General features: G+C 35.9%; 3 protein-coding genes across 3 annotated transcripts; 1 reads left to right on the plus strand and 2 right to left on the minus strand.

Annotated features, from left to right (window-relative positions):
• Positions 1 to 11677: 11677 nt before the first annotated feature.
• LOC113362826 (omega-hydroxypalmitate O-feruloyl transferase-like) lies at positions 11678 to 13689 on the minus strand. The gene is made up of 2 exons (XM_026605325.1): positions 12947 to 13689; positions 11678 to 12860 (listed from the first exon to the last, which is right to left on the minus strand). Exons 1-2 carry the CDS (start codon positions 13382 to 13384, stop codon positions 12009 to 12011), a joined length of 1290 nt encoding a protein of 429 aa, XP_026461110.1. The 5' UTR covers positions 13385 to 13689; the 3' UTR covers positions 11678 to 12008.
• A 6524-nt stretch (positions 13690 to 20213) lies between these two features.
• LOC113273210 (serine carboxypeptidase 3-like) lies at positions 20214 to 22371 on the minus strand. Its single transcript, XM_026522968.1, has 6 exons — positions 22359 to 22371; positions 21412 to 21486; positions 21247 to 21335; positions 20894 to 21152; positions 20660 to 20752; positions 20214 to 20497 (listed from the first exon to the last, which is right to left on the minus strand). The coding sequence occupies exons 1-6, from the start codon at positions 22369 to 22371 to the stop codon at positions 20214 to 20216; spliced, it is 813 nt and encodes a 270-aa protein (XP_026378753.1).
• Positions 22372 to 22528: 157 nt separating this feature from the next.
• On the plus strand, positions 22529 to 24172 carry LOC113274322 (GDSL esterase/lipase At1g28570-like). Its single transcript, XM_026523740.1, has 5 exons — positions 22529 to 22811; positions 22892 to 23107; positions 23205 to 23356; positions 23454 to 23727; positions 23856 to 24172. The coding sequence occupies exons 1-5, from the start codon at positions 22580 to 22582 to the stop codon at positions 24158 to 24160; spliced, it is 1179 nt and encodes a 392-aa protein (XP_026379525.1). The 5' UTR covers positions 22529 to 22579; the 3' UTR covers positions 24161 to 24172.
• Positions 24173 to 27790: the final 3618 nt, after the last annotated feature.

Here is a 27790-nt window from a genome sequence, read left to right on the forward strand (position 1 = left end):
AACGACGAGAATCCTTGAAAAATATGACTACTTCTATTCATTCAATGATTCAAGAAGTATGCATCAGAGATGATTAAAGAGAGATAAAGTTCATGACTTACCGAGGATTCCTCAATGAAGAAAGAACGATGGGTATCTACATCAGAAAATGCAAGATCGTTAACTATTAGTTTCTACATCATCAATTTGAAGATTAATATCATTCTGAAAGACGAACAAAGCTATCATCTAAGCAAGAGGAATATGTTCATCACATTCATGCCACGCTTATAATTCATTGGTCAAGAATTAAATTCAAACATTAAGTATACTAAAACGGTTTTCTGCAATACCGGTTATACTTCGAACAGAAATAGGAATTCCGCTCAAACAAGGAATTTCAATGCAAGTAGAATTCGTGGGAGGAGGTGGACCGGTTTATATATATTATCACATGTAAAAATACTTCTATTTTTCAATATTATTTCAAAAAGGAAGCGTTGAAGCGAAAGGAAAGGAATTAGAGCAAAAAGAGGAAATTAAGAGGAATTTGGATCAAACAAGGAAACTGAGGGTATTTATTTCTTCTAAAATACCTCCAAGACATGGCCAAGATCTTCCCTTGCGTAAGAATTCTCTCCTAATCTAGTGGGACGTCACTTATTCTCTCAGATTTTTTTCAGAGAGATCAAAGTCGAAGAGAATTAGGGTTTTGAGGAAAATAGCCCTAATTTGGCTCAAATAAGGAAACCAAGGTCTTTTCTTCTTCTAAAAATTCCCCCAAGCCGTGGACAAGCCCTTTTCATGCGTGAATATGCTCTCCTAGGCCAGTGCGACGTGATTTATTTTGTTGGAATTTTTTCAGAGGGACCAAAGTCGAAGAGAATTAGGGTTTTGACGAAAAGCCCTAATTTTAAGAATTTTGTGAAAAGGGAATTATTCTAAAAGAGAGAAGACCGAGACTCTCCCATTATCTTAAACGGTTCTCTAAGACTCTCTCATTCCCTTTTAGCTCATTACTCTTCAACAAAAACGAGCTCATAAGGGATTTTGACCAAAATACCCTTATATTACGATTTTGAGTATTTTCAAAGAATGGTGCCTTAATACGGCTAGGGACCGACCAAGATCTCATATACTCATTCCAAAGCCCTCATGCACGTGAAAATTGAGTTCTATAAGTGTCCGAAGAAGAACGGGATTGAAACGGAATCCAGAAAAACAGAATTTCAGGGAAAATAAAGGGAATCTGGCTCAAAACAGGGAATTCGGGTTCATGATTTCCAAAAGCAGAACCAGAAGCGCCAACCTCTCTTTCAAGACGTGAATATTCCTTGGGAAGTTACATGCCTCTCTCATTCTAAAGAAAAATCAAGCTCACAGTGGTTTTTGATGAAAATACCCTTAGTTTCAAAAGTATGTATTTTCTCTAATAAAAAGGATCCTGATTGGTACACAAGCTCTCATCACGCAAGGTTCCGAACCCACAAGATAGATTCATACCTTCCAAGCCTCGTCAAGCCTCTCCGGAGTGTCTGAAGGAGTCATACGCGAAGAAAAGAGAAATTAGGGTTTAGGTACAATACAAGCGTGAATACAGAATTTACATGGGATATGGACTCCGTAACTTCAAAAGTAAGTACCTACCTTTTCTCATGGACCTTCACCAACATCAAGGCCATCTAGGAGACCGTTCAAATATTCTCTCTTCCCCAAGCTATAAATAGGTCCTCTATTTTTCCGAGCTACGATCATCTTTCTTATAACCTCTCAGAGCAATAACTGGTTCTATGATCTCTCTCTTCATCTGCTTCCCTCCCTAAAACCAGCCCTAATCATTTTTCCCCGTGACTGAAGCAGCATTTGAACTGCCACTGTGCGTGGTTTAGGCGAAGACTGTTCGTGCTCAACCTCTCGTAACTCACTTTCAGAAACCCTAGAATCCCACTTCTAATCTCTCTCATATTTTAGGTAACTACACAGGGAAATTAGGGAATTGAGTTGTTGAATTGCTGATAGAGGATTAAAATAACAAGGAAGAAGAAATGGAGACTTTAAACAGTGTATTGAATCTGTTAGTCGTGATTGGGATGTGGTTTATTTGAGTAACAAATGGAAATTAGGGTTTTTAGGGATGATTTGTGCTGAAATTGAAGAATTGGGTTACGATACTTGTATTGAAAGAAGCAGGAGATCGAGTGTAACAGTTTTGTTGAAATGGTAGCTTGTTTAGCTTGAAGTTAGTGGTGCTGAGATATGTGTAACTGGTGTTGGTTGGTTGTGATGGAAATTATGGTTAAGGGATGATTTGTGTTGATATTGAAGTTATTGGGTTCCGATGGTTGTTGGTTGTGTATGTTACATTGTGAAAACATTGTTAATATGAAAATTAGGGTTCTTGCTACTGATTTTTTAATTTGTTTGATGATATTGATTACTAAAATTATCTATTTTTGTGATTTCGGATCCATTATTCTGTATACTTTGAAAACATTTTTGTAATAGATAATAACCCGATATTGGAGTGGAACCAGACTGGTCTTACAGGTACAGGTACAGACACCGATATAGGTACTTAAATGAGAGAACCGGCCAGTAGGAGGTACAATTACCGGGTTCATAAGAAAACTGGACTATACCGGCCCATATGCAGCCTTAGAAAAAGTCATCTTAAAATTGTAGTAACACCTATCTAATTGGACAATCAAAATCCAAAACTCCCAATTTGTATATGGGAAAAAGGGAATACTTATTGATAATAAAAATATAGCTAACATACATGTGAAAATTCACAGATTTTATTATCTTGAACGAAATATTTTTTTTTACCAAGAGAAAATCCCAGAAATTACTCCAAAAAAGACAAGCAGAGGTTCCACTTTGCCTAACATCTACTCACTTTATAGAAGGGTTGTCCAAACTACCATCTGATTTCCTTTTGGAAGTTTCCTCGAAAATTTCCGCGTTAGGTCTAACAACACCGATTTTATTTTGGGAATTTCCCTCGCCAGCAGTAAGTCTAACAACACCGTATCTAAACCAATTCTTAGAGAAAGGGCTATGGAATAGTGTGTTTTAGCACACTAACTCTTTATAAGTGGAGCAGAGAAAAGAGGTGAAATAATGTAAAATTAGGGTTGTCAATGGACCTGGTTCCTCCCAGGTACTTGTGGACCCAGAATTAAAGCATATAAGAAAAAGTGGGTCTGACTCCTAACCGTTTCAGGTCCTAATTTAATGGAACCGAAACCGGACCCGATAAAAAACTAAATATCAGTTGGGTTCGGGTATCCGTTGGGTTTTGAAAATTGATTATACTTTTTTCTAAATTTCTTTTATCTTATTCATGTTGGCTGGACTTAAGGCTGCGCATTGCTCGGTTCATCTCAATTTTTGAAAAAATCAGAACCGAAACCACTACTCTTGGTTATTGGTTTTTTTTATCTACACCGTTTTAGCTGAGCCAACTCAGATGGTGTATCCACTCGGATCCAAATAACCGACTGTTCTGTTAGTTTTATATAATTAACAGTTCAAAAAAAAATACCCTGCATAGTAACTGACACATAGAAAAAAAATCACATTAAAAGAGTACTTACATTTTACATGTTGCACCGTGGTTTACAACTTGACAAAATTCAATGCTATACGCTCATCCCTTAGTAAACCCAAGCTTCCTGATGGCATCAGTACCACCTACTTATAGGGTATCAGCTGGAGTTGAAAGAAGTTCCAGGCATTCCAAGATAAGCACCTTCAAAACCACACGTTTCCAGTGACCTGTTCAACATATATAATATTATTAAAACATCTCCAATTAGTCTCCTCTTCCTCCTGACGAAAACCAATTCTTCTTACAAATTGAGCACCTTAAGTTGCTTCAAACAAGCATTATCCATCTGCAAACTGAAAAAGATACAAACCCAATCAACGATTAATAAAGAAGATCTACTCCTTAGATACAAAATAAATACATACCCAAATCAATATATTTTGGTAATTAATCAAATAAAACTCTCAAACTTCCAAAACAGTTTCTCAAATTTTGAAAGCCTAGCTTTCAATTATTTCAGTTTCTAAGCAAAAGAAGTAAAATTGAAAAATAATTTATTAATAGCTTTGTTGAAAACACCTAATCAACCTTCAAATTTATCTTATTACGATCATACATTCTCGTGATGGTGATGGTGATGGTGGGGGGTGGAAGACAAATGGAGAGGATGTGATGGTGGTGAAGTTTTCTCCCTGATGATGGAGTGGAGGTGGTGGTGCTGCAAATAATTAGACAAGAAGAAGTGTAGAATTATAACTATTCGACGATATATTATAAAAATAAGAAAACTTATAAGTGGTATAAACGATAGGGATTAAATTATGGATATTACATCCTATGAACAATATAATCTGTTAACCGTTGGTTTTTCAGTACGGTTATATATCAAACCACAACCGAAACCATAAATATATCTTGATTTCTAATATATTAAAGTCAAGCCTCGAACTAGGTATAAAGGTTGGTAGTTGAGTAATAGACATCCCTGAGTAATCTTCGAAGACTGAAGATCGACGAATACATTTGGAGAATGATATGATTTTCAATTGAGTTGTAGTAATAAGTTCGTTGAGACTTGTGAAAGCAATGGATTTTAGACTTATAAAGCTTAAAAATATAGCAAACTTAAAATGAAAAGTGATTTCAAGATTTAAAAATAGACCAAGGCTCCGGACTCCACTATTCCTCCCAATTGATTGGTTTATAATGATATTTCAAGAGTTATTATTTAGCTCTTTTTCTCATTAATTCACTATTAATCTACAAGGTGTACAAACATTAAATTGTAATCCCTAAGCACGAATTATCAAAGAATTGATTCTAAGCATAACACATCGAATTGATTCACAACTAATTAAGTTTATCTTTATGTTGATCCTAATGAATTAAACAAAATAAATAATTAAAGAAATTGTAAAAGAGATTACCAATCAAGCATGAGTGAATAGTTTCCTCCGTTGCCTTAGTCACCGGGTATTTAGACTCTTATCATGTTGGGAACACGCTCAAAAGTGGATTTCATTGCTCAAAGTGTTTACAATTGATGGAAAATGGGAGAAAATGATAAAAACCGGTTTGTAACAAATATATCTGTTACAAACCGAACGGTTACAGAGAACGATAAATGATAAATGTCACTGACATTGTAGCATAAACGACAGTTGCATGTGCGTCTTATGTTCTTGGTGTTCTTCACAGCAGCAAAAATGGTGATTCTGCAACTTGATTTTCTCAGCTCTGTAATGTACTAAGTATCTCCCAAAACCTTCGTAACCCACTCTATTACTCCTCCACACCTTATATAGCCTCTCGTGCACAAAAAATATCCTCCATAACTCCAAATAATTCTCCATTACTCGACAGTAAAGGGAAAAAAATATTCAGATATTTTCTTCCCTGAATTAACATTTCACGCGCTAAAATGATGCATAAACATTCCAAACATGATCGTACACGCTGTAGGATTGATTCAACACGCCTCAGACACATATAATCTTTCCAAAACAACAAGATATCCCGTGAATACCTCTCGCCTGAACGTGTTACCCTGTTTTCTTCTCGCGGAATATCCAGCCAAACTGGATCGAACCAAAGGCCTTTACCAAGCCTGATAAGCCCAATCACGTCATCCCAAAGAGTTTCAGCCGTTGAGTCTCTTTCTAGCACTCCCACAAATCAAACCCTAATCTGCCAGTTGACTGCTCCATTTTCCCGCCAAAAACTCGAATTTGAAATGTAGAGGATGAAGTGCCCTGATCCAAATCACGGGCGCCTTTAACATCTGTGGTGCCTGGCGATGCCCTTATCCAAAATGGGGTGCCTTTAGTATTTTTCTCCGAGGGTCCAAAAAGCATTTTCGAGCAAAATTTTCCGCACAAGTGTTTATTTCCAAAAATACCTAAAAATACATAAAAACACAATATTAGTACAAAAATCGAGTTCCAACAATACAGACAGTGAGGACAACTTAGACACAAAAATGTGTCTATCAGAGAACTTAATAAACAAAGAGGTACGTGAAGACTAAACCATTCTATTTACTCACATGTATTACCATTCTGTCTTTGTAAGACTATCTCGTATGACTTCTATCTAGTATATTCAATGTTACAAAGAAAAAATTTCGAGTCAAACTTGTCTTGTTACACATCTCGAAATATGATTAAGCAATGGATGTTCGTTGGTATTTAGAAATCTTTGTTCGAAACAATTACTGTTCAAGAACTATTTTTATGTTATATGGACCATTTGAAAATTTCCCACACAATGATATTTAATATCCGCAGAAAATGGGAATGTTTTCAACATCTAAATTGAGTGTATCAGAACTGCTGAAATATGGACTCAGGGCATATTAGCAAACCATCTCGCAAACCATGGACATGTGAAGTTTCAGAATATAAGTAGGTTTGTGAACCTAGTTCGCGAACCGTAGAGCTCTAAATGAGACAGTTCACGAACCCATTTCACGAAATATGGTGATCTTAATTTGTGAAATAACCAACGGTTTACGAACCCAATTCAAGAACCGTAGACATCTTAGTTCGGGAATAGATGAAAGGTTCATCAACCGTAGCGCTCTGAATTCACAAACTGACTACCGGTTCATAAACCGTTTCACAAACCGTACAAGTACGTATTAACATGTGCTCAAAGACTATTTTCATAAATATGTTTAGCATTTATCTGACTCTCATAAACAACTCTAATACATCCATGATCATTAAAAACGCCTAGTGTATGTGCATCATGATTTGATTCTTAAGTATTTAAATGAACACAATATTTCTTACAAGTTCGAAAGGCATATTTGAAAAGAACTATCATTGTACATGGTTCCATAACTCGAACCACAGTGTATATTTTTCTATGTGATTTAAAGACAAGTTTCTCACATTCTTACTTGAAACCCTAACTAGAGTTTCATCTAAACAAAGGAAGTATTTGCTTGATTCTCAAGTTATCTTAGCATTAATTCTAAACCTCCGATCTTGAAAATATATAAATAGAGAGACTTACTCAATTAGGAAATTCAGTCCCTGACACTTCTGTGCCGTAGTAGATTGATAGAGTCGTCCTCTATTGACCTAGGTTTCCCCGAGAAATATAATTAGGTCTACGACTGAAATACATCACTTAGAGATTTGTGAAGCAAGATCCAACTAGCTTTACCAGGATAGTTCGTATATCTTGATATTTTTCTTTCTATTATCGAGGTTTAATTAATCTGTTTCGGGAACAAGATAGAAAGATATTAAAAAGTTCTCTTTATCTCAGACTTTGTGATTCCTCAAGATAGATATTTAAAAACTATTATTAGTTGATTAGTTCACGGTCGTTCTTGAGATGTGGTTAACAATCCTGGATCCCCAGATAACTGAGTGTAAGTATTACGGATTTGTGAGGTTTGCTAGCTTTGTCTATCGCAAACATATTTCCAAGCCTTGATCCATTCGATCTAAAGGAAAATCAAATAGGCTTATATGTTAGAGGAAGATTGGTATCAAAAGTCTTCACTTAGGATTTTGATATCAGCTAAGAGAATCAATTGTGTAGAGCCTTTCGAGGTTCAAGATATGTAAGGAACACGACTGCAACTGAATTGGTTGGAGGGTGAATTTTATCTCAACTACATTCATGTTCGAAGTCGGTTAGTAGGCTAGTGTTTATATCAGCTTAATACAGTTAGGTAATAAAATATGGACGAGGTCCCAGGTTTTTTTTTCTTTTTTCCATTGTGGTTTCCTCATTAACAACACTTTTGGCGTCTTATATGTTTCTATTTTATGTATTATATTGTTTATCTTTATAATAAAAATAGAACAAGTAATACACACTTAATTCTTGCAGATAAGCCTATATTAATTGTAATCGATTATGAGACATGTTTATTGTAGAATTCGTATCTTGAAAGATAGATAACAAGTTTCATACTTGGAAGAATTATGATTTAATTATTTGAATACAACTACATTGATCTTGGATATTGATTTTTGAGGTCATCCAAGTAATCTTCTTAATAATCAGGTTCACAGACCCTTGAGTCTAGACATTCTGATTTGGCAGAGATAAAGATATAAACTCTACATACATATTGTCAAGGATCATTAAGTTGATCTACTTGCAATTTTATTAGGTTTGGTCCATACAGGTTGTCAAACGAAAAAGTTGTTGGTATACTTGGTACCTTTTCCTTTCGACAAACTATAAAAAACAAGTGGAATAATTTATAGTTTTAGTTCTGTTGTGAATCGAAATCGACTGAGGGGTGAATCAATGCTGAAGTTGTATTGAGAGCTCGGGAGGAATTGCGAAGATGAAAAAGAACAAAAAAATAAATTATGAATCTCATTAAGCAATCTTAAAGGATTTTTTTTATAGCATGTGTGCGATGTTAAAAATTAGACAACTACTCGAGAAATATGTTGTTCTAAATTTTAATTGAATGTTAAATATTATTTAATATTAAATTCCTTTTCTTTCCTTTCATTAGTTAGTTATAATTATATAACATAGTCTTAATCTCAATTCCAGTTACAAATAATGAAAATAAAACATAATTATAACTACTTAGTTCCACTTCAACTCCGCCGTATGAACGTGCTCGTTGCTTCAATCTCCCAAATCCATGATATGATCCTGTAGCTTGAGACCATTCACCAGCAAATACTTCACTTTGATTTCCAATCCATGGACATGTTCCTTCATCTAGAGAGCCATCGAAGTTTGACGATCTTCTATAATCTTGATAACCTTGAGGAGGTTGTTGACTGGCCTGACGATATGGAGACTGTTGCACTGGAACCGCCATATAATATGAATATTATGGCCGAAGAGGTAGTTGTAAGTGTAGCACTACTTTTTGGAAATGTGGAGTTGTTGAATGGTGAGAAAAATACGGATTGAAGCTCATGAACTCCTTTTTTATGTGAATATATTGTAGGTACACAAGTATAGTTTTAGTAACTTTTAACTCCATTCGATTCAATTGTTCTATCAATTGTGTTTGACTTGCCGATATGCCTGTATAAAAATTTGGATGGTCGAGACCTTGTGAGACAATGGAAAGCATCTGACGCTCTCCGGAAAGATTAAAAGTCTCTAGTTTCCAACTTAAACTACCAAATCATACCCCGATGATGAAGGAGAAGATCTAGACCACTGTCCTTTTGAAAGGGACGATGAAGAAGAAGCTCCTGCTGAAGGATAACTGGCCAAAGTTGGAATCACTGGTGGTGGATGTGTTGGAAAATATAATTTCGGTAATGCTTTACCTAGTACGACAAAATCCAGCCTATATATATATATATATTTAAAACTTCTTCACCAATTATCGGATTTGTGACCGATTTACACCATTGGCCATATTGGTTTTCGTCACAAGGGGTGAATAATGTCTCATATATTTTCCAGCCTCTTCTCTGCGGTGATTTGTATGCCGACCCATAAACGGTAGCTAAACGTGGATGGTTCTTTGACTCTCCAACTCGACGAATTAACTATCTAGCACATCTCTCCCAAAAATAATTTAGACCAATACTATTCTGCAACACGGCTGGTTCTTTGGGCCTTCTCAGTATTGAAGTCCTCAAAATCCACATATGGCATCCAAATAACATTATGTTTGTTCCTAATCATGAGTTAGTATCTCCACACATGAATGTTATCTCGCTCAGACTTGTTTGTTTTGGGTGTCAATTACTGTCTTCATACCTTACTATGATTGGATAAAATTTTGTCGTGTAGTCAAAAAGTCTTGGTAAACCAATGATGAAATATGTATTCCACCAAAGCTGAAGTAAAAGACACATAAAAGAAAGTAAACAATACTCCTTCCGTCCCACTAATAGATGACCTATTCATTTTTATTTTTTGCCTCAAGGAGATATTTTCAAAACTACCCTTTTAGTTGATTATTATTAGTATAAAAAAAACATGTACAATTTAATAGAGATGTTTATATTCTTTACGTGGGTGTTTTGAGAGATATACCATTTCTAAGTTTTATTAATTATTATCTATGAGGATATAATTGTAAAAAACACTTAAGAATACTGATCCCTCCTATTTTCTTAAAAATTATGCAAATTTAAACTAGGTTATCTACTAGTGGGGCAGAGGGAGTATTTAATCTAACTTGTGAGATATTTGAAAACCGATTTAAAGACGAAAAAGTATTATCGTATTTACTTCAAGAAGGCCCCATAGACCATTGATGCTTGACGAACCTAAACATCCGATATCGTGACAAATGTACAATTCGACTAATATAGTGGAACCCCAATCATAATTGGCCACCTTTTACATATCTCACAACTCCTGTAGCCATCCCACTTGGGTATTTGCGCTTAAATTTGGGAAAAAACATGAACCGAGTATCCATAAAATAAATACATTGGCAATTTTTGTATCTTTATCAGAGTCATAAGCTCCTACCGTGTAATTCGTTGAATACAAATGTCTTTAAACTGGAATTAGAAATTCCACCACTTCTTAGATTATTATGCTTCTGATATCTTGTTACCGCAAAGTACAACGGAACTTCATCTTTATATCGGTCTTCTGCCAACCAACTTCTTTGGTCAAATGAAACATGATCTTTCGCCCTGGATCAGGATACTCATAACTAGAGGATACCTCCACAATTTATTTACTGAGAATGTATTTCTTCGGAAATAAATAAAGAAGGTTCAATAGATGCGGTCCATGCGACACCAAGTTCCTGGAAATACGATCAAGTCTTGGTGTTACACCCACTTAAATAGAAGAAATAGTTTATTAAGGCTAAGTCCTACGGTGTGCTAATCTAGAAGCTAGATTAGCAGTCCATGTAATCTAGGACTACCTCCTAAGTCCTATGGGAGTGCTAATCTAACAACTAGATTAGCAGTCCACATCAGCTACGTCTACGCTCAGCGTTATTTGGTTCAGCGCCCAGCGTTGTTTGGTTCAACGCTTTAAATTTCAGCCATCATATCAAAAAATAAATCATCAAGTGTTGAACCATTCAACGAAAAGGTAATTTTTGTAGTGTTGAACCATTCAACGCAACTATTTCGCTGCTAGTTCAGCTGCGAGCAAATGCTAAGAGAGAGAACTAGTGTTAACAAATAGACAACACTTTTTTTTGAACTGCAGCAATATTTGGCTAATCTAACAGCTCAATCTGGCCCATAGGACTTAGCCTAACTGGTTACTGGTCCATGTCAAATTGTCTAAGAGTTCTTTGTTTTTCAATTTTGTACTGTGTTTCTTTCTCTTTTTCTCTTTTTTTCACAAAAAACCCCTATTTTTCATTAATAATCTCAAATAAAATTACTTAGAAGTCAAGTAGATCGGAATAGCATTCACATCGGAATCGAAGATGTGGAAGATTAGTAGAAGATGGGCATCTAATTCCAAATAAGCCTCTATTAATCCAAGTTAGCTAAATAGTCAATGCTGTCGGACAGAACAAGAGAAGAAAAACCGATTCAATGCTTCCGAAAAACAAAAGCACATCGATCAATAAAATAATAAGAACACAATGCTTGACGTAATACATACATTTAAATAATCAATTTTGGGCTGTTGTCTTGTGTTTTTGCTGCATTTGGTAGGCAGAGTTTTTCTTTTCTTGCTTTTCCCTTGATATCCGATTCCTGATTCATCACGAATATGATTTTGGATTTTGATCCGACGGCATATACAAAGTTACAAACCAGCTACTTTCAAAGGTACGTCTCTCAAATTCATCCAAAATCAAACTTCACACAAAATAAAAATACATTGATGGATACACTTTCTTTTTCTTTTTCTTTTTTATGCAGCCAAGTAAACAAATAAAAAGTACACATAAGAAAATTAAGGTATCTCGCCAAAGAGAAAAATGGTTTTCACTTTTCACTTTTCAGTGACACTTACCGGCCAGGATTATTAAAAATCTCATGTTCAATGACCATAGAGTTTACACTCTAGGTACATATATCCCTTCCCGCTAGACTTGGTCGATTAGTTCTTGAAAGATTTTCATAGTTGAAGCAGGCAAACTAAGACATACATTTATGGCTTTCCCATGAGGCAAGAACAAAACCATATCTTTAGCGACACTTAAAGGGCCTGAGTAAATAGGTTCTCCCCAACCGAAATCCACATTATGAAATCCTAGCCTAGACCAAGCATTCAAGAAAATGGTATACGTTAAAGGCTTCCATTCCATTTTTTCCTCGAAAAAATCCAAGGTTGATCTAATGTAATCGTTTGTCACAGATTTTATGGCTTCTTGAATTCGCTCTACTGTTGATGACAATGGGTTGTCTGTCAACTCCCTCGCGCTAAACTGGCAACTCACAAACACAGCTGCATTTCCGAAGTATCCTTTTGGCAACGGCGGTTCTAATCTAGACCGCCCATCAACCGTAAAGAGTACCCTTACTTGTTGATCATGATGAAGTTTTAACGATTGAGTTCGAGCTCTCCACATGAAAGCGGTGAGTGCTTCAAAAGTAGTACACCTTTTCAGAACCCCATCTTCCAAGGCTTTTTTCTTCAGTTGTTCTAGTTTCCCCGGCGGCAAAACAAACGACTTGTTGATAAGAATTTCTTCTTCCAAAACAGCCAAGGTGCTGTTCGACATGTCTACGATTGGTTCAAGTCCATGGACGAATTCAACGGTAGGTGGGTCTCTTGCTTTGAGCAAGGTTCGATCTAGATATGGTGGATTCGACAGTGGCAACCCTCTGGTGACTTCACCCCATGAATTCACAAACTCCATCGCACCAATTCCGTCAAAGACTATGTGATCCATGCACAGTCCAAAAACAAATCCTCCGCACTTGAATTTGGTTACCTTCGAACACAAATTTTAGGAAATCAATAACAAAGAAAAAGAAATATTTCATAATTAAAATTAATTGATCTTTGGATTATAAGAACCTGAGCCACAAGTAGAGGAGGATTTTGTGTGCCATGACCAATATCATAAACAAGCTTCTCGAGAGTAGCAGAATTGGGTTTGGTGAAGTAGCTATGGATATCTTCCAACGTACAGTCGGCCTCAGCCTCAACAAATAGAGCACCTTCGCCTGTGCAATTGATCATAAAGTGTTTTTCCCTTGTTAGACGTCCGGCAAGAGGATAGTAATGGACAAGAACTTTCGCTAAACCATCTTTGATAGCTTGAGCAGCATCTAATTCGCCGTCAATTGCTTTGTAATTAAAGCACTGAATAGTTTTAACCATGATTGATCCAGCATCGAAGTTAGACAGGAAATATAAACCACCAGGTGTTTCCTTTGCTGGAGGAATCAAAGTAGGTTCTCCATCAATCTTGATGTTAAGATTCAGAACACGATCACCATCGTTGGTCGTCATTGAATCTTAAAATTGCAGTTCTCCTCCGTTACAACAACACCAAGGATGGATATGATATGATATCGTTGTCGTTTCAAAAGAAAACTTTTAAATGACAAAATGACCAGACCCTTTCACTTAAAAGTATTAATCCAGAATTATAATTACTTATAGCTTATAGGTACAACTTAAATTATTAAATCTTTTTATCTGCAGCATAAAACAAAAGTATGATTCACCCACTGATTTTTTTTCTAAAATCTATTTCGAATGATCTTACCAATGATTTAGAAATTTTACTATTCCAGAGTCCTTTGGAATTTACGATCCTTAACCTATGTCCTCCAAATTTATTTTTTCTTTTTCGAAGCATGCATTTTATTAAGTTAAACTGAGGTGGGAATGTTACGCGCATAGAGTTTGCTATTACAAAAGAATTTATGAGTGGGGCAATTACATTGTCCCACATTGTTGTTGTGAGCTTCCCTATGAAGCAATCATCTACCGCTTGATTTGTCAGATCGTCCGCTGCTTGATTTCTTTCTCTATAGACGTGCCTAATGGTATATTGCTGAATTTGGGTAACCTATATTTTATTTCCACAATCTGATTAGAAATAAACCATGTAGGGTCGGCGTCCGAGGTTAGAAATCTCGTTAAGTTCTCCGAGTCTGTTTCGATTTGAACTTTTGGCCATCCTCGTTCTATCGTCGTTCTAGAAGAGATGAGCATGGCCCAATGCCAGTGCAATGGAGATTCCCAATGATTGTGTTATTGCTAAGATTGTACTGGCTCCCTCGTTTCAGCATATAATTCCTTCTCTCGCTATTCCGGGATATCCTCTCACCGCTCCGTCCGTGTTATTTTGATCCAATCTAAATGGGGTTTGATCCATCCCATGAAGATGGTTGTTGTTGATGTTGTTGTTTGCGCTGAGTTCTAATAAGATTGCATCCCGGCTAGTACTGGCGGTAGGTGGTTTTGGGCCCAGGTATATTCCTGCTGGAGTTTGATGGCCATCTGCGTTATATTCGTTGGATTTGGCAGTTGTTGGCGATAGACTGCGCCGTTCCTGGATATCCATAAGGACCAAAAAGGGAAGAAAAAAGCCGTGATGACTGGGGAATGTGCTTTTGTTTTGAGAAGTAAGGAGACTGTCGTTTGATGTGGCAGTGAGGTGGGCATGCTATGAATGAGGTTTTGGTTATTTGTGAGATGGGTAGTAGGAGGTTCCAAGAATCAATGGATGTGTGACAATGAAGCAGAATGTGATTGGACGTTTCAGGACTAGAATTGCAATGAGACCATAAGTTGGAGTTGGTAAGTTGGATGCAATTGAGAATGTTGAGGATTGGTAGACTCTCATTAATTGATTTCCACAAGAAAAGTTGTACTTTTGGGGGCCATGTGAGTGTCCAAAGGAAGGTAGTTGGTGGGAGAGGGTTTTGATGGGTTTGCGCAGCGTCGTTGATGAGGCAGTTATATTCGGATGTCGTCGTATATTTTCCGCTTTTGGTAAAAGACCAAATGATCATGTCTGGTTGGTTGTTTTGTGTGATGGGAATGCTGACGATTCGTTGAACTATGGGATGGGGAAGTAGATTCATCCTATCATGATTCCAGTTCCTTATTGACGGGGATGTCAGCAACCGATTGTATGAGATAGCAGAGGGCTGGGTTAATGTTGTTATTGAATTGTGGAATCCAGTTTGATTGGATAGGGATGCTTAATCCGTCTCAAATTTAATGGAAAAGATGATGGTTCAAGGTTGATATAAGCCATGATAATTGTTTCCATTGTGGGCTGGGAGATGGCGGGAGGGGAGGAATGTTTTCGAAAATGGGTGTAAAACTATTCAATACGAATAGGATTTTTTCTTAATCTTAGGTCATTAACAAGGTCAGGGTCCAAAAGTTTCCTCAATAAGTTATTTGATTCAACGATTCTATATGAACCCTGAAAACAAATTAAAACCGTCCACACACGAATGGATAGGCTCCACCCTCCAGTAAAATTAAGAGTTCTCATTATTGGATTGGATTGTGAGTGTGTGATTTTTGTGTAGTTTTAACTTCCGCAACAACGAGATCACCATACCAATATTTCCCTTCATATTATACTGCTAGACGATTTTCTAAAATTTTCCTCAAATCAAAATAGTGCGAGATATTGGGTGCTAGTAAGGATAGTGGGGAGGTTCAATTTCCCCAAACTCATTCACATTTTTTCGAGTGAAGAAATGTCCAACAATGAAGATTAAGATGTTGATCTTCAACTGTTTGGAGAAAAACTCTTAAGAGGAGCTGAACATCTCAAGTATTTTTTTTTCCAATTTTTTTATTTATTTTTATTTGAAATTATTTAAAGCCGATGCTACACTAATTTTATTTATAAAAAATCTAAAATATATATTTGGGCGGCTAAAAATTAACTGCCAAGTGAGTTTTTTTCTCAAGTGGTTGATATTCGTCTCTTAGTTTGTTTTCTTCACTATATGGTGCAAAAAAGGTTGTTTCACCCAGTATCTCATTTGATGTGGTAGGGAATGTCTGAATGAGTGTTAGTAACCTTTACTCTTACTAGCAGCTCCTTTAGTTAATATGTGAGCTACACAATTAGCCTCCCTGCATCAACGCATGCAAATTACAATCTAAAATAATATTGTTCAGCTAGGAGTAGCTAGCTCTTTGCACAATGAATTACATAACTAAAGTCTCTTTCAATATCAAACTTACTCATTCACGATTCTTCTTCCAGATTCCTCCCCGATCCTTGATGCCACAAACTTCAATCATATTACTGATTGCTCCTACGGTTGAAACTGTTTTTTGCATAGCAGTCAATGAATCTTCCATCATCTTCCCAGAGTACTTCTCCAACTCCTGTATGAATATAACCATCATCACACTGTTTGGGTTTAACATTACAAACCCAATCTGAGGTGTTGAGATTATTAGTCCCACATTGTCTGGGCCACCTAAGATCCTACAGTTTATAATTCGGGCAACTCTTTTCATTTCCAATTCGTTTTGAGTTGGAAGTTCACACACTTCTAACATGGTATCGGAACAGGATATTTGCGGCGAGTCATTTGTGCCTTTACTCCGCGTCATCCGATTTAATCGTCTTGTCCCCAACGAGGCTACACGTGAGGGGGCGTGTTGAGATTATTAATCCCACATTGTCTGAGCAATCTAAGATCCTGCAATTTATAATCCTCCTTCTGTCCGCTCCACTCATTGCCAATTAGTTTTGAGTTGGAAGCCCACACACTTCTAACATGACGATTATCCCAGCTAACATGGATATTGAAGTTTTCTTTTTCTTGCAAAGCTCTGAAGTTTTCTTTTTCCTACGAAGCTTTTTTGTTAGAAAAAAACTAATTCTTTCAGGAAATAAATAGCATGTTTAATAGTTTATTTTTCAGCATTGCTAATAGTGAGGAGGTACCAAAGTGCATATAAGACAAAAAAATTTAGTTTGTCCTATATGAATTTTGGTACCTTCCCAGCGATCTGATACCCCATTAGCAGCCAAGTTATTTTCGAACAAAATTCGTTCCTTTTAAGCTACATGCTCCACAACAGACAAGTTAAAAGGTCCGCCACTGAATGTCGTTGCAGTTTTAAGTGTAAGAATAATATGTACCCGGAGGAAATCTTCAAACATGAGGTAGAAGTGAAGTAAGAGTTTTTTTCTTCAGGAAATGGGATATATGGCCAAAAGGGAACCTTTTCTGGGCCATATGGACATGTAGGAATTAGGCCTGGGTCAAATGACCAGAAGAATCTTTTAATGTGGAGAGACCTTATTACCCTTTTGTAACCGTTCGTCCAGCACGTTCTCCTTCTCTTCATCAAAACCATCGCACTCTTTAACAAAAACCATAACAACCAACTCTCATCTTCATGTTCTCAAAAAACTCTGTGAGTTTCCAAACACAAAACTCTGTGAGTTTTCAAACCACCGACGTTCATCTTCATAGTCACCAGAAAATACCAAATCGATTTCCTCCACCGTCTACTAACAAATCATCACTAACAGAAATCAGTTTCATCAACCGGTTCAGCACCATCAACTCTACCAGAAATTGGTTTCATCCTCCGTCTGTTAAACACCATCAACACTACAAGAGGGGTTTCTGAGAATTAGGGTTTCAAGCATTTCAGTGTATTGGAAGAGTTAGGGTTTCAATCGATCCACAGAATGTCTCCTAGAACTCGTAAGTTTTCAAACCCTAACTCTGTTTTGTTCTTAATTTCAGAATTGCATGATTAAATTATTGAATTGGTTGTTATTATTTTCATTTCAGTAGATTAATGTGTTGAATTGCTTGTTTTATTTTCATTTGAATTAGTATCTTTTGGCTATGAAACTGGTTTGCATCTGGTTATTTAAGTATTTCCACTGTGAAATTGGTTGAAGTGAAATTGGGTCATCTGGTTATCCAAATTGTTTCAACATGTTTAACCAGGATGGAACTGGTTTCATCCAGTGTTAATCTGCAGTGTATATTTTTTCAGCAGATTAAAACTGGATGAAACCAGTTTAGTTCAGGTTTGAAGATACATCCTATATTGAATATAAGACTATTAGCATGATAGTATTGTATGTTGTGAATTTTGGTAATAAATTATATCATGATTTAATTTGGTTGTTGTATGAAAATCTATGTTATGGATTGAATCTGGTTATGTTTTGGATGGATTGCATGAAATTGGGTTTGCATTTGGTTACGAAGTGATGCTCAGCAGGTGTTTGAAACTGGTTTTCATTAAACTTTAAGTTAGGATGTAACTGATCTGTTGGTGGTATTAAATTTAATGATTATGGGACTAATAACATCATAATGTAATGGTGTATTTAGGATGTAGACTAATTTCAGATGATGGATTAAATCTGTATAGTTAGGATGTAGACAATATAAGTTGATTCATTTTGGAAAAACTAAACTAAACATCTCAGTTTAAGTTAGGATGTAACTGGGGTAAACACGATGAAACTGAACTAATCGTTGGTCTTAATTTGGTGTTAGGAAGTGTTTGATGGTTTTCATATTTTGGTGGTCTTAATTTGGTGTGATTATGGGACTAATAACAGTGTAAACTCCTTTTCTTTGCCTTCTTCAGACCATGTTAACATGTATAATATATAGGATGTAAGTGGGTTTCATCTGATACCTGCAGAAACTTGGTTTCATCTAACTATTATATATAGGATGTAACTGGGTTTCATCTGATACCTTCAGAAAATGATTTTCATCTAGCATTAAAGATGGGATGTAATTGAGTTTCATCCACAGATTTAAAATATGACTTAACTGGTTTCATCCAAATTGTTGCAGGAAGCAGTAGCAAGGAGAGTAAGAAGAGTGCCGGTGCTGAAAGAAAATCCAAGAAAAAGCATGATGTGAGCGTGAGTGGTGAGTCTAGCACAGGGAATGTGGATGATGTGGGTGCCGAAATGGATGAATACAAGCCAGAGAAAATAGCTGCTGGAAAGTTTGATGTGTTTAGGTTGTTTAGAAAAAATTTATTAATGTGGTTCATATGGAAGTACCTTTTTTTTTTGTTGGACTATGTCTTCGCATAAATTTGTGATCAGTGGATTCGTCTTAATTAAAATATGAACTTTTTTAGTGAAAAATGTCTATACTTCAATTTCATGATAGTTGTGTTTGAATATGTTAGCCATAAATGATTAAATTTGCAGGTTGAAAAAAGATTTTTTTGTCAGAATGTAACCAGGCTTGCAGGTTACATCCTAGCCTGTATAAAACTGCAATTTTTTGTCAGAATGTAAACAGGCTTGGATGAAACTGGTTACATCCAAGCCTGTATAAAACTGCAATTTTTTGTCAGAATGTAACCAGGATTGGATGAAACTGGTTACATCCTAGCCTGTATAAAAACTGTTTTCAGAGTGTGCAGGTTAGAAAAAATAGTATTTCTGTCAGAATGTGAAGGATGAAACCAGTTACATCCTGGCCAAAAATCTCATTTTTTCCAGAATAGGCAGGATGAAACTGGTTACATCCTGTACATTTAAATTTGAATCTTCGCAAACTTTCAAAATTTACAGTGAAAACTGAAGGAAATGTACAATTAAACTAAATCAACATAAGACTATAATATATATACTATAAAACTGAAGAGAAATACTTGAAAAAATAATACCATAAGATATGTTTTTATGAACAAAAGAAAAAATCCAAGGTAAATACTAGTTGCGAAAATATATTTCCAGGTAAATGAATCTTAAATGTGCAAAAAGAGACTACAGAAAAGAATAAACTAACAAAGATATCATGGTAAAACGCTGCAGAGAATGAAGGCTGGAGATGTTCTTAAGCAGGTTCTTAACGTTGCTTTTTCGCAGGAGGATGAGGACATGTCGTCTTGTTATGATGAGCCTGAGTATGGCAGTTACCGCATGTAATGAGTCTCTTGAATGCGCATGCGCTACCAGCGTTAGGAATCCGCTTCTTCTTCGGCCTACCATGTTTTTTTCCTAGGACAGTTGGTGGATTCACGAGATTTCCAGCAGCAACATCAATAGGCTTGTCTTAATCGGGAATGGGCTTGATAGGACGATCATACGAAGCACGGAAGCTAGCAATGCTGAAATACAGATTAATGTACTCGTAAACATTGATCTTATTTGAATGCATACATGCAATAGCGTGATCACAAGGGAACTGCTCAGTAAACCAAACCCTACAGATGCACTGAAACTTCACAATATTAACAACATGCGTGTGATTTCCATCAAAAACTTCCCACTCCATGTCACCAGACTTAGTTATTCTCCACTGGACACCAACACGAATGGAAGCCATTACTTTTTTCTCTATCCTGGGACAATGAATCCTTTATACTTCTCCCCCTTAAACTTCCTTTTACTCATCTGATCCATAATTTTAAGTCTAATCCAGTTAACAAGTGTTGCAATAGGAATACCTTTTGCTTCCTTAATCCAAGAGTTGAACGACTCTGCAATGTTTGAACACATGTCGCCATAACGATAGCCAAGACAATGTGCATTGGACCAACATTCCAATGGAAGGTCACTCAAGAATTTGTGAAGACCATCACATCCCATATCCTTCAACTTTTGCATACCTTGATGAAAGCCTTCATGCGTTGATGAATAGAAACATTGTTTGAACAAATCCATCGCAGCACCATGCTCTCCCTTTTTCTTGTTGGTCTTACCGCGGACATTATTCTTCAAATACTGGTAACACCAGCAATGAAGGAAAGTTGGAAAAACATCATGAATCCCTTAGATCAAACCCTCATGGCGATCCGAAATAAAAGTTAGTATACGAGGACCCAAGATAGTTCTTAGCTTTTCCAAAAACCAATGCCAATTCTCAATAGTTTCACCTGATACGAAACAAAACAAACACAAAAATAAAAAATCATATTAAACTGACTGAATCTGTGTATATTGTTTAAAATGTGATACTTTTCCAATTAAAAGTCACAAAAAGTGGAATTCTGAGTTCAACACAATAGGGCACTTACCAAGCCAGTTGCATATCAAGTCATACTCCCCGGCATAAGCTAGTAACTGGATGCCATCATTAAGAAGAGTTGGGATACCAACTTCTAGATTCTTCATCCAGTCAGCTTGCATTTTGGAGTACACAGCAGGGCTGCATGAGATGAATTCAATGTTGCCAACTCCAAGAGCTTGCCTGACAGATTTCAGATTCAGAAATTTCTCCAAGTTGGAAAAATCATAACAGAGGCTCCCTTCACATTGCTTCCTTATGTCATAGTACTGAAGACCAATAAAAACATTCATCAAGTTCAAATTCAGTCAAACAACAAACGAAAGCATAAGCGCAATAATAAAACCAAAAGGCTTTCCTTACATTGATATCTCCAGCAATGTTGAGGATACTATTGAATATCAAATTGCACGTGGAGTAAGCTCTGAGGCATTCGACTTCGCCTTCTACAGCTGAAAATGAGGTAAATATGAGACATATGGAATACGTTTAATAGACTACGAACAACATTAGAAAACAAGGAATTACCACAAGCTTGTATTGTCCTTTCGCATTCTGGAAGTCTCTGATTGATTTCCTCGTAATCAGATTCTTCAATGGGAGCTTATCTCTCAGTTCATCCATCATCTAGTTTCATATCTCAGTTAACATCTAGTTTCATCCATCATCTAGCCCATTTTCTGTTATCACTTTAATCAATTTGGTTTGAATCTTTGTATATTGTTTCAGCAGGTTTAAACAATCAATCGATTGGATATAAACAAATAATCACGTTTACATGCACCAACTAAAACCAAAAGATAATTGGTTATTAGTAGAACCCTAGATAATCAAAATCAACAACTAAAACCAAAAGATAGTCAAAATCCCATAATAATTGATGAAGAAACTTCAAAATCGACATATCCAGATATGCATTACAAAGAATTAGACAAAAACGAAATCAAAATTGGATTAATTGAAACTTGAAACTTACTGATTTGTGTTACTGGTTGTTGATGATATTAGATGACTTGAAAGTGGAGTAATCTAATCTTCGATTCAAGAATCGTTAATCACCATGATTGATCAACCAGATATGAAAAAAAGAATACACGAGCTCTGAATTTTCGATCGAATTCTGCAGGTGAGGAATTCTCAGGAGCTCAGGGACGAGGAGTTATGAAAAGACTCAAAAGAGAAAGAAATTCTCTTTGAAAAGAAAAAAGTTCGGGGGTATTTTAGGTAACACATATTTTTTGTTTTAATTTTCTTGGGTGCAATATCCAAATTGGCTATATAAACAGTATATTTCTTACTTTTGATTATATGAACAATATCAAAAGCTAAGAATCTATTTCACCCAGGATTTTTCATTTTTGGTCTTCTTGACCAATTTTGTGTTTTTTCTTTTTGTTTTTTTGATCGGTGAAGTATGAGCTTTTTCATCGGTAACAATTTCGGATACATCCAATAATATGTATATAACTATATACCACCTACTACCATTTTTTAAGGGTTGTATACCAACCACCAACTACCGAGCCATCGTGCCAACATGATCACATATAATGTTCGAAAATAAAATAAAAATAATTAATACTAAATGTCTCCTTGCCAACGGGAAACAAATATGCTCGAAAAATGAGACCAGATGTAAATTAGAATTAACCAGGGTTGAGCGTGTCTAATTTTGTCCATTCTCTTCTCCTTCGCTATGCCTTCTTCTATCTCTCTGTTCCTCACATTCTGTGTCCTTGTATCTACAGCTAATCCTGTATTGGGGTCCTACAAGTCCATTTTTAGCTTCGGGGACTCGCTCGCTGACACAGGGAATTCACTCTACTCCGGACAGTATACTCCGGCCGCCCAGTTACCTTATGGAGAGACCTACTTCCATCAAGCTACCGGTCGAGCTTCCGATGGTCGCCTAGTTATTGATTTCATTGGTAGGTAATTAAACCATTAACAAAAAGTTAGAAATTTGCATTTGCTTGTACATCTTTACTGACGCTCTATTTTGCTTCAGCGCAATCGTTAGGACTGCCATTGCTACCTCCTTATCTAGGAAAAAATAGTGGCAAGGATTTACAACAAGGAGTGAATTTTGCTGTTGGGGGAGCTACAGCTCTAGATGTTTCTTTCTTCGATGATAAACAGATTGCATATAGTACGAAATACACTCTTGGAGTTCAACTTGGATGGTTTCAAAAACTTTTGCCTTCCCTTTGTAATTCATCTTCAGGTATATATGTTGCACTTTTAATTTCTTGTGTCATCTAATGAATAATATATGTACTTGCACCATTTAACTTTTGGATTTGTTGATTCATGATTTCCAGATGGTTGCCGCAGGTTCTTCAATACATCTTTGTTTGTCGTTGGAGAAATAGGAGGAAACGACTACAATTATGCATTCATGGACGGGAGAAGTTCAACGGAAGTTCGCACTTTCGTACCTAAAGTTATTGATGCCATTAGCTCCGCAATCAAGGTAATAAAAAGATGTTAAACACCAAAAGTCTCACCTTTTGTGAGGCAGATGGAGGGACTAGGGAGTATATTCTAATACATTTGATTAATGAATACAGGTTCTGATAAATGAAGGTGCGGTGGCATTCATGGTTCCTGGAAACTTACCAATTGGGTGTTCAACAATGTATTTAGGTCTATATCCGAACTCTAAGAAAGCAGATTACGACAACAGTGGTTGTATTAAGTGGTTAAATGATTTCTCCATTTATCACAACAGCTTGTTGCAAAAAGAATTAGATGTCTTGAGAGAATTATATCCAAATACCAACATTATGTATGCTGATTATTATAATGCTGCCATGAAGTTTTACCAATCTCCCGATTCATTAGGTATATTATCTTTCTCTTATTGGTACCACATGACATAAATTTGTTCCCTTGTGTTCCTTTGTCAATTCCATGTGTTAAAACAGAACTACCCAAGCTCAACCCACTAATTCGACTTTCCCCCCCTTCAGGATTCAAGGGTGGAGCTCTAACGGCATGTTGTGGGGGAGGTTTAAGTCGATGCTGTAATGATCCATCAACATATGTGAATTGGGATGGAATTCATTTTACTGAAGCTGCATACAAAGTTATAGCTATTGCTTTGTTACTGGATCATCAACAGTCCTTTCCCGATGCCCGTAACATTAGCGAGGCCAGCCCTTACAAACCACAAGCAAGTGACGGCTTGCCGCCTAATAGTGCAGGGGCAAGCACAACCTTCTTTTTCATATGGACATTTTTGATTCTCAGCTTTTTTTGCAGTTTATTCAGATAATTTTTATTTTTACATGAGAGAAGCTTTTTTCGCAGTTTATACAAATAATTTTTATTTTTACACAAAAGAAAATAGAATAAAGTGGATATTAAGGAAACTGGCTTTAATAAATCATGTCACTCATTTATTATGTGGATTGCTCTCCACCATGAGTTAAAACCAAGGTGAAACTCTTCAAAAGAAAGAAAAGAAAAATATACATATATATATATAGTAGCACCTATTCATTTGTGTAACCTCGCGAGGAAATATAACAGAGAAAAAAGGTCTCAAAAAAAGGAAAAAGCAACACAGAGCATGTACTGCAACAAAAACAGCCACGAATCATCCTTAAAAATTGTGGTCAAATTTGGTTGTATGTGATCTTTGCTCTTATTGATCTAAGGTGTGATTTGCAGATCACAGTTTTGGTCTCTGATTTTTCAAAACAGTCATCTACCTAATGCAAAGAACACAACAAGGCTTTTAAAAAATGAGTCCTACAGGCACGGTTTTAGAAGACTATTTAGAGATATCAATCATCTTTTATTTGAGTTTCAACACAAGATTACCCCCATACAAACAATATAATTCATATCTGCACTTGTAATTCAAATTCAAAACTAATATAAACAAAATCCAAAATTATATACATAAATGAGAAATAATGTCAATGAACAGAAAATGTGAAATAACTAGAGAAATTACACATTTTTGTTAAGTCTACTTGTCTAACTCAGATTAACCACAAACCAGATCTAATTCCAAGATAAGAGCAAGCAATAAGTGTTCTGACAAGATGTTCGACAGACCATATATTATTCCTTTTATGTCTAACTCTGATTTATTTGTCAAGTTCGATCTTTACAACCTTGATACTATGGAGAATGAATCTAAATATGAAAATCCCAAGAAGATTTGCAGAATCCGTAACAACCTCGAGACAAACAAAGATTATTTTACACGCCTTTTTGTGCAGTGGACCTTCACTACCCTGCGAGTTGAAAATCATATATAATCAAGTTTGTACAAGTGACTCATTTTAATTAAAATTGATAAAGACAATAGATAAGAACATAAACATATCACTAATGCCGAATTTATTCATTAACTGAGACGCGGGCGGATGGACAAGTACCCTGAGAAACATTGACCTATTTTTAAACAATAGATTTAAATGTATCTAGCAACCAAAAAAACAAGATCTGGAGAACTCTCCTATTTCTTTCCTCTGGAAAGAGATCCGGGAGCCCATGTAGCGACACCCTGAACTATTGGTATTTTAGAAATCATGTAAGGACAAATGCATATATAAATATACAATGATGTCTAAAATATAGTGAAGGGATCTTTACTTGCAAGAGAATATCCAGAGAGTATTGTGGATATTTTTTAGGACTCACCGAGCCTAATCAAAAGGCTAAGGACCATCCATAGTATTTCAGGATTCGTTATAACATTCTCAACCTGATGAAAAAAGAGGCATTAGTCGCCAAATTATATCGGTTTTGTGCTACGTAACTAAAGACAATCTCCTACTGACTGAACTGTTAGTTGAATAAATTTTACAACCTGTATCCAAGGAAAAAAATTTGCAGATTAGACTGCTAAACTATATCAGAATGTACATGGGTTAAATTATTATCCATGCAACCTGACAACAACATAATATGACAAAAACTAGAATTTTGATAATTTTACCTTACAGAGCTAAGGACAAGTTTCACACCTTGACCACTAAGTTACGACATCATTGCACGAGCATTACTTTTAACAGCTAAAATTTGAACCGAGAAAGAAATAGAAAGAAATAGAAAGAAATTCAGATATATGGAAAAACTTGTTGTACATAACCAATTTCTCCAATGAAAAAATTCCAACAACATTGACGACCCCAGCATGTCCTAATGGAAAAACTTGGTGAAACCACGACTGGTGCAACCGTAGTGGAATGCACGGTTATACCCCTAGCAGGGGCCCAATCTGTAGAGATTCAGTTCAAAAAACACATCCCATCCACATTCTATAATGTGGACTTCAACAAAAAAATATTGGTGAATCACCATGCTAAATTGACGTGATGACTTAAACAAGAAAGTTTGAGCACTAAACTGTTTTCTGGAAGATGCGGTAATAAGAGAATCAAAAAAAACAATTGTTTTAAGAAGCATGGAAAGAGGATTTCATAAAATAAAAAAAAAGGATAGAAGCAGTGGAAGTTTACCACTGCTTTGAACCTCAAATATCTATTCCTCAAACTTAGGTGCAAAATAAGTTTAAACGGTTTACATAAGACTTTCACTGAACAAGCTGGAAAAAATCTTATCTCTTCACAAATTCTATGAACAGTGGATATTGTCCGAATATAATCGTCTAAGAGTCTCAGCACCTAGAAGAATTGAGCTTAGCTAATTCAAAAGAAAAAAAAAGTTAGGATCAACTGGTACAAAGCATTGAAAATTATATCAGAATTTTGAAAACCTCAATATATTGCAATATGATGAGCTGATATCTTGTGCAAAAAATAATACCATCCAATACAACATTAGTTATATAAGCTGCTTTGGCACATGTTGGTATAAGCTATTATGAAGTAGAAGACTCTTTTCTTAGAGAATGTGAAGTTTAAAGTGAATAATGGTCACAAAGTTAGGTTTTGGGAAGATAACTGGTTGTATGATGTTCCAATCAAAAATTGCTTCTCAAATGTTTATGCTCTGTCAAGAGCTAAACATTCTTCATTTATTGAGATGTGTACCTCTGACAATGGATTTGAAGTATGGAATCTTATCACCCCTACAAGACTTAATGTTGCTGCTAGAATGGAGTTCCAGGTTTTTATTTCTGATCTTTCTGCTGTCAGATTCAACAGAGACATGGAGGATGAGCTGCAATGGGCTGTAACAAAGATTAAGCTTTTTACTGTTAATTCTCTTTATGACAAATTTTTTGTGGAGGATGTTTTGGTGCAGAACATTTCCATCTTTACTTTTATTTGGAATTTAAAATGCCCATGAAAGATTGGCTTCTTTTTATGGTTGACAGCTCACGATAGATTACCAACAAGAGATTTGCTTAGAAGGAGACATATGGAGGTTTCAAGTGATAGTTGGTTCTGCAATAGTAATGAGACAAGTTCTTATCTCCTTTTGCACTGTACTTTTTCTAGAGAAGTTTGGGAGGAGTTTCTTAATAAGCTAAAATGGTTCTTTTGCATGCCTAGTGATATTATTCCTTCTTTACAAGCTTGGCATCTAACTCAACATGATAAAGATAGTACTGTAGTATAGAACTTAGTTCATGTGGAAATCATTTGGTCAATTTGGAAGGAGAGAAACTCAAGGGTTTTTACAGATAAGAGGAACAATGCTAAGGTTGTTGTCAACAAGGCTGTTTATTGTTTGTTTTGCTGGGCTCTTGCTATCAAAAATTACATCTCAGTGAGTGTTTCTGATGTAATGAGAAATTGGTGTACTATTTTCTTTAATCCTGCTTAAGCTGGTAGTCTATTATCATCTTTTTCTCTTTCCTTTTATTTTGTTTCCTTTTGTTTAGGGTGGTATAACCTTTATACCCCTCTTTTTTGATCAATAAATCTTTTTCTTTACCGATCAAAAAAATAAAGAACACCTGCAAAGATCATAAATCATA

Source organism: Papaver somniferum, chromosome 4, assembly GCF_003573695.1.
Source record: "Papaver somniferum cultivar HN1 chromosome 4, ASM357369v1, whole genome shotgun sequence".
In the NCBI taxonomy this organism is placed as follows: Eukaryota; Viridiplantae; Streptophyta; class Magnoliopsida; order Ranunculales; family Papaveraceae; genus Papaver; species Papaver somniferum.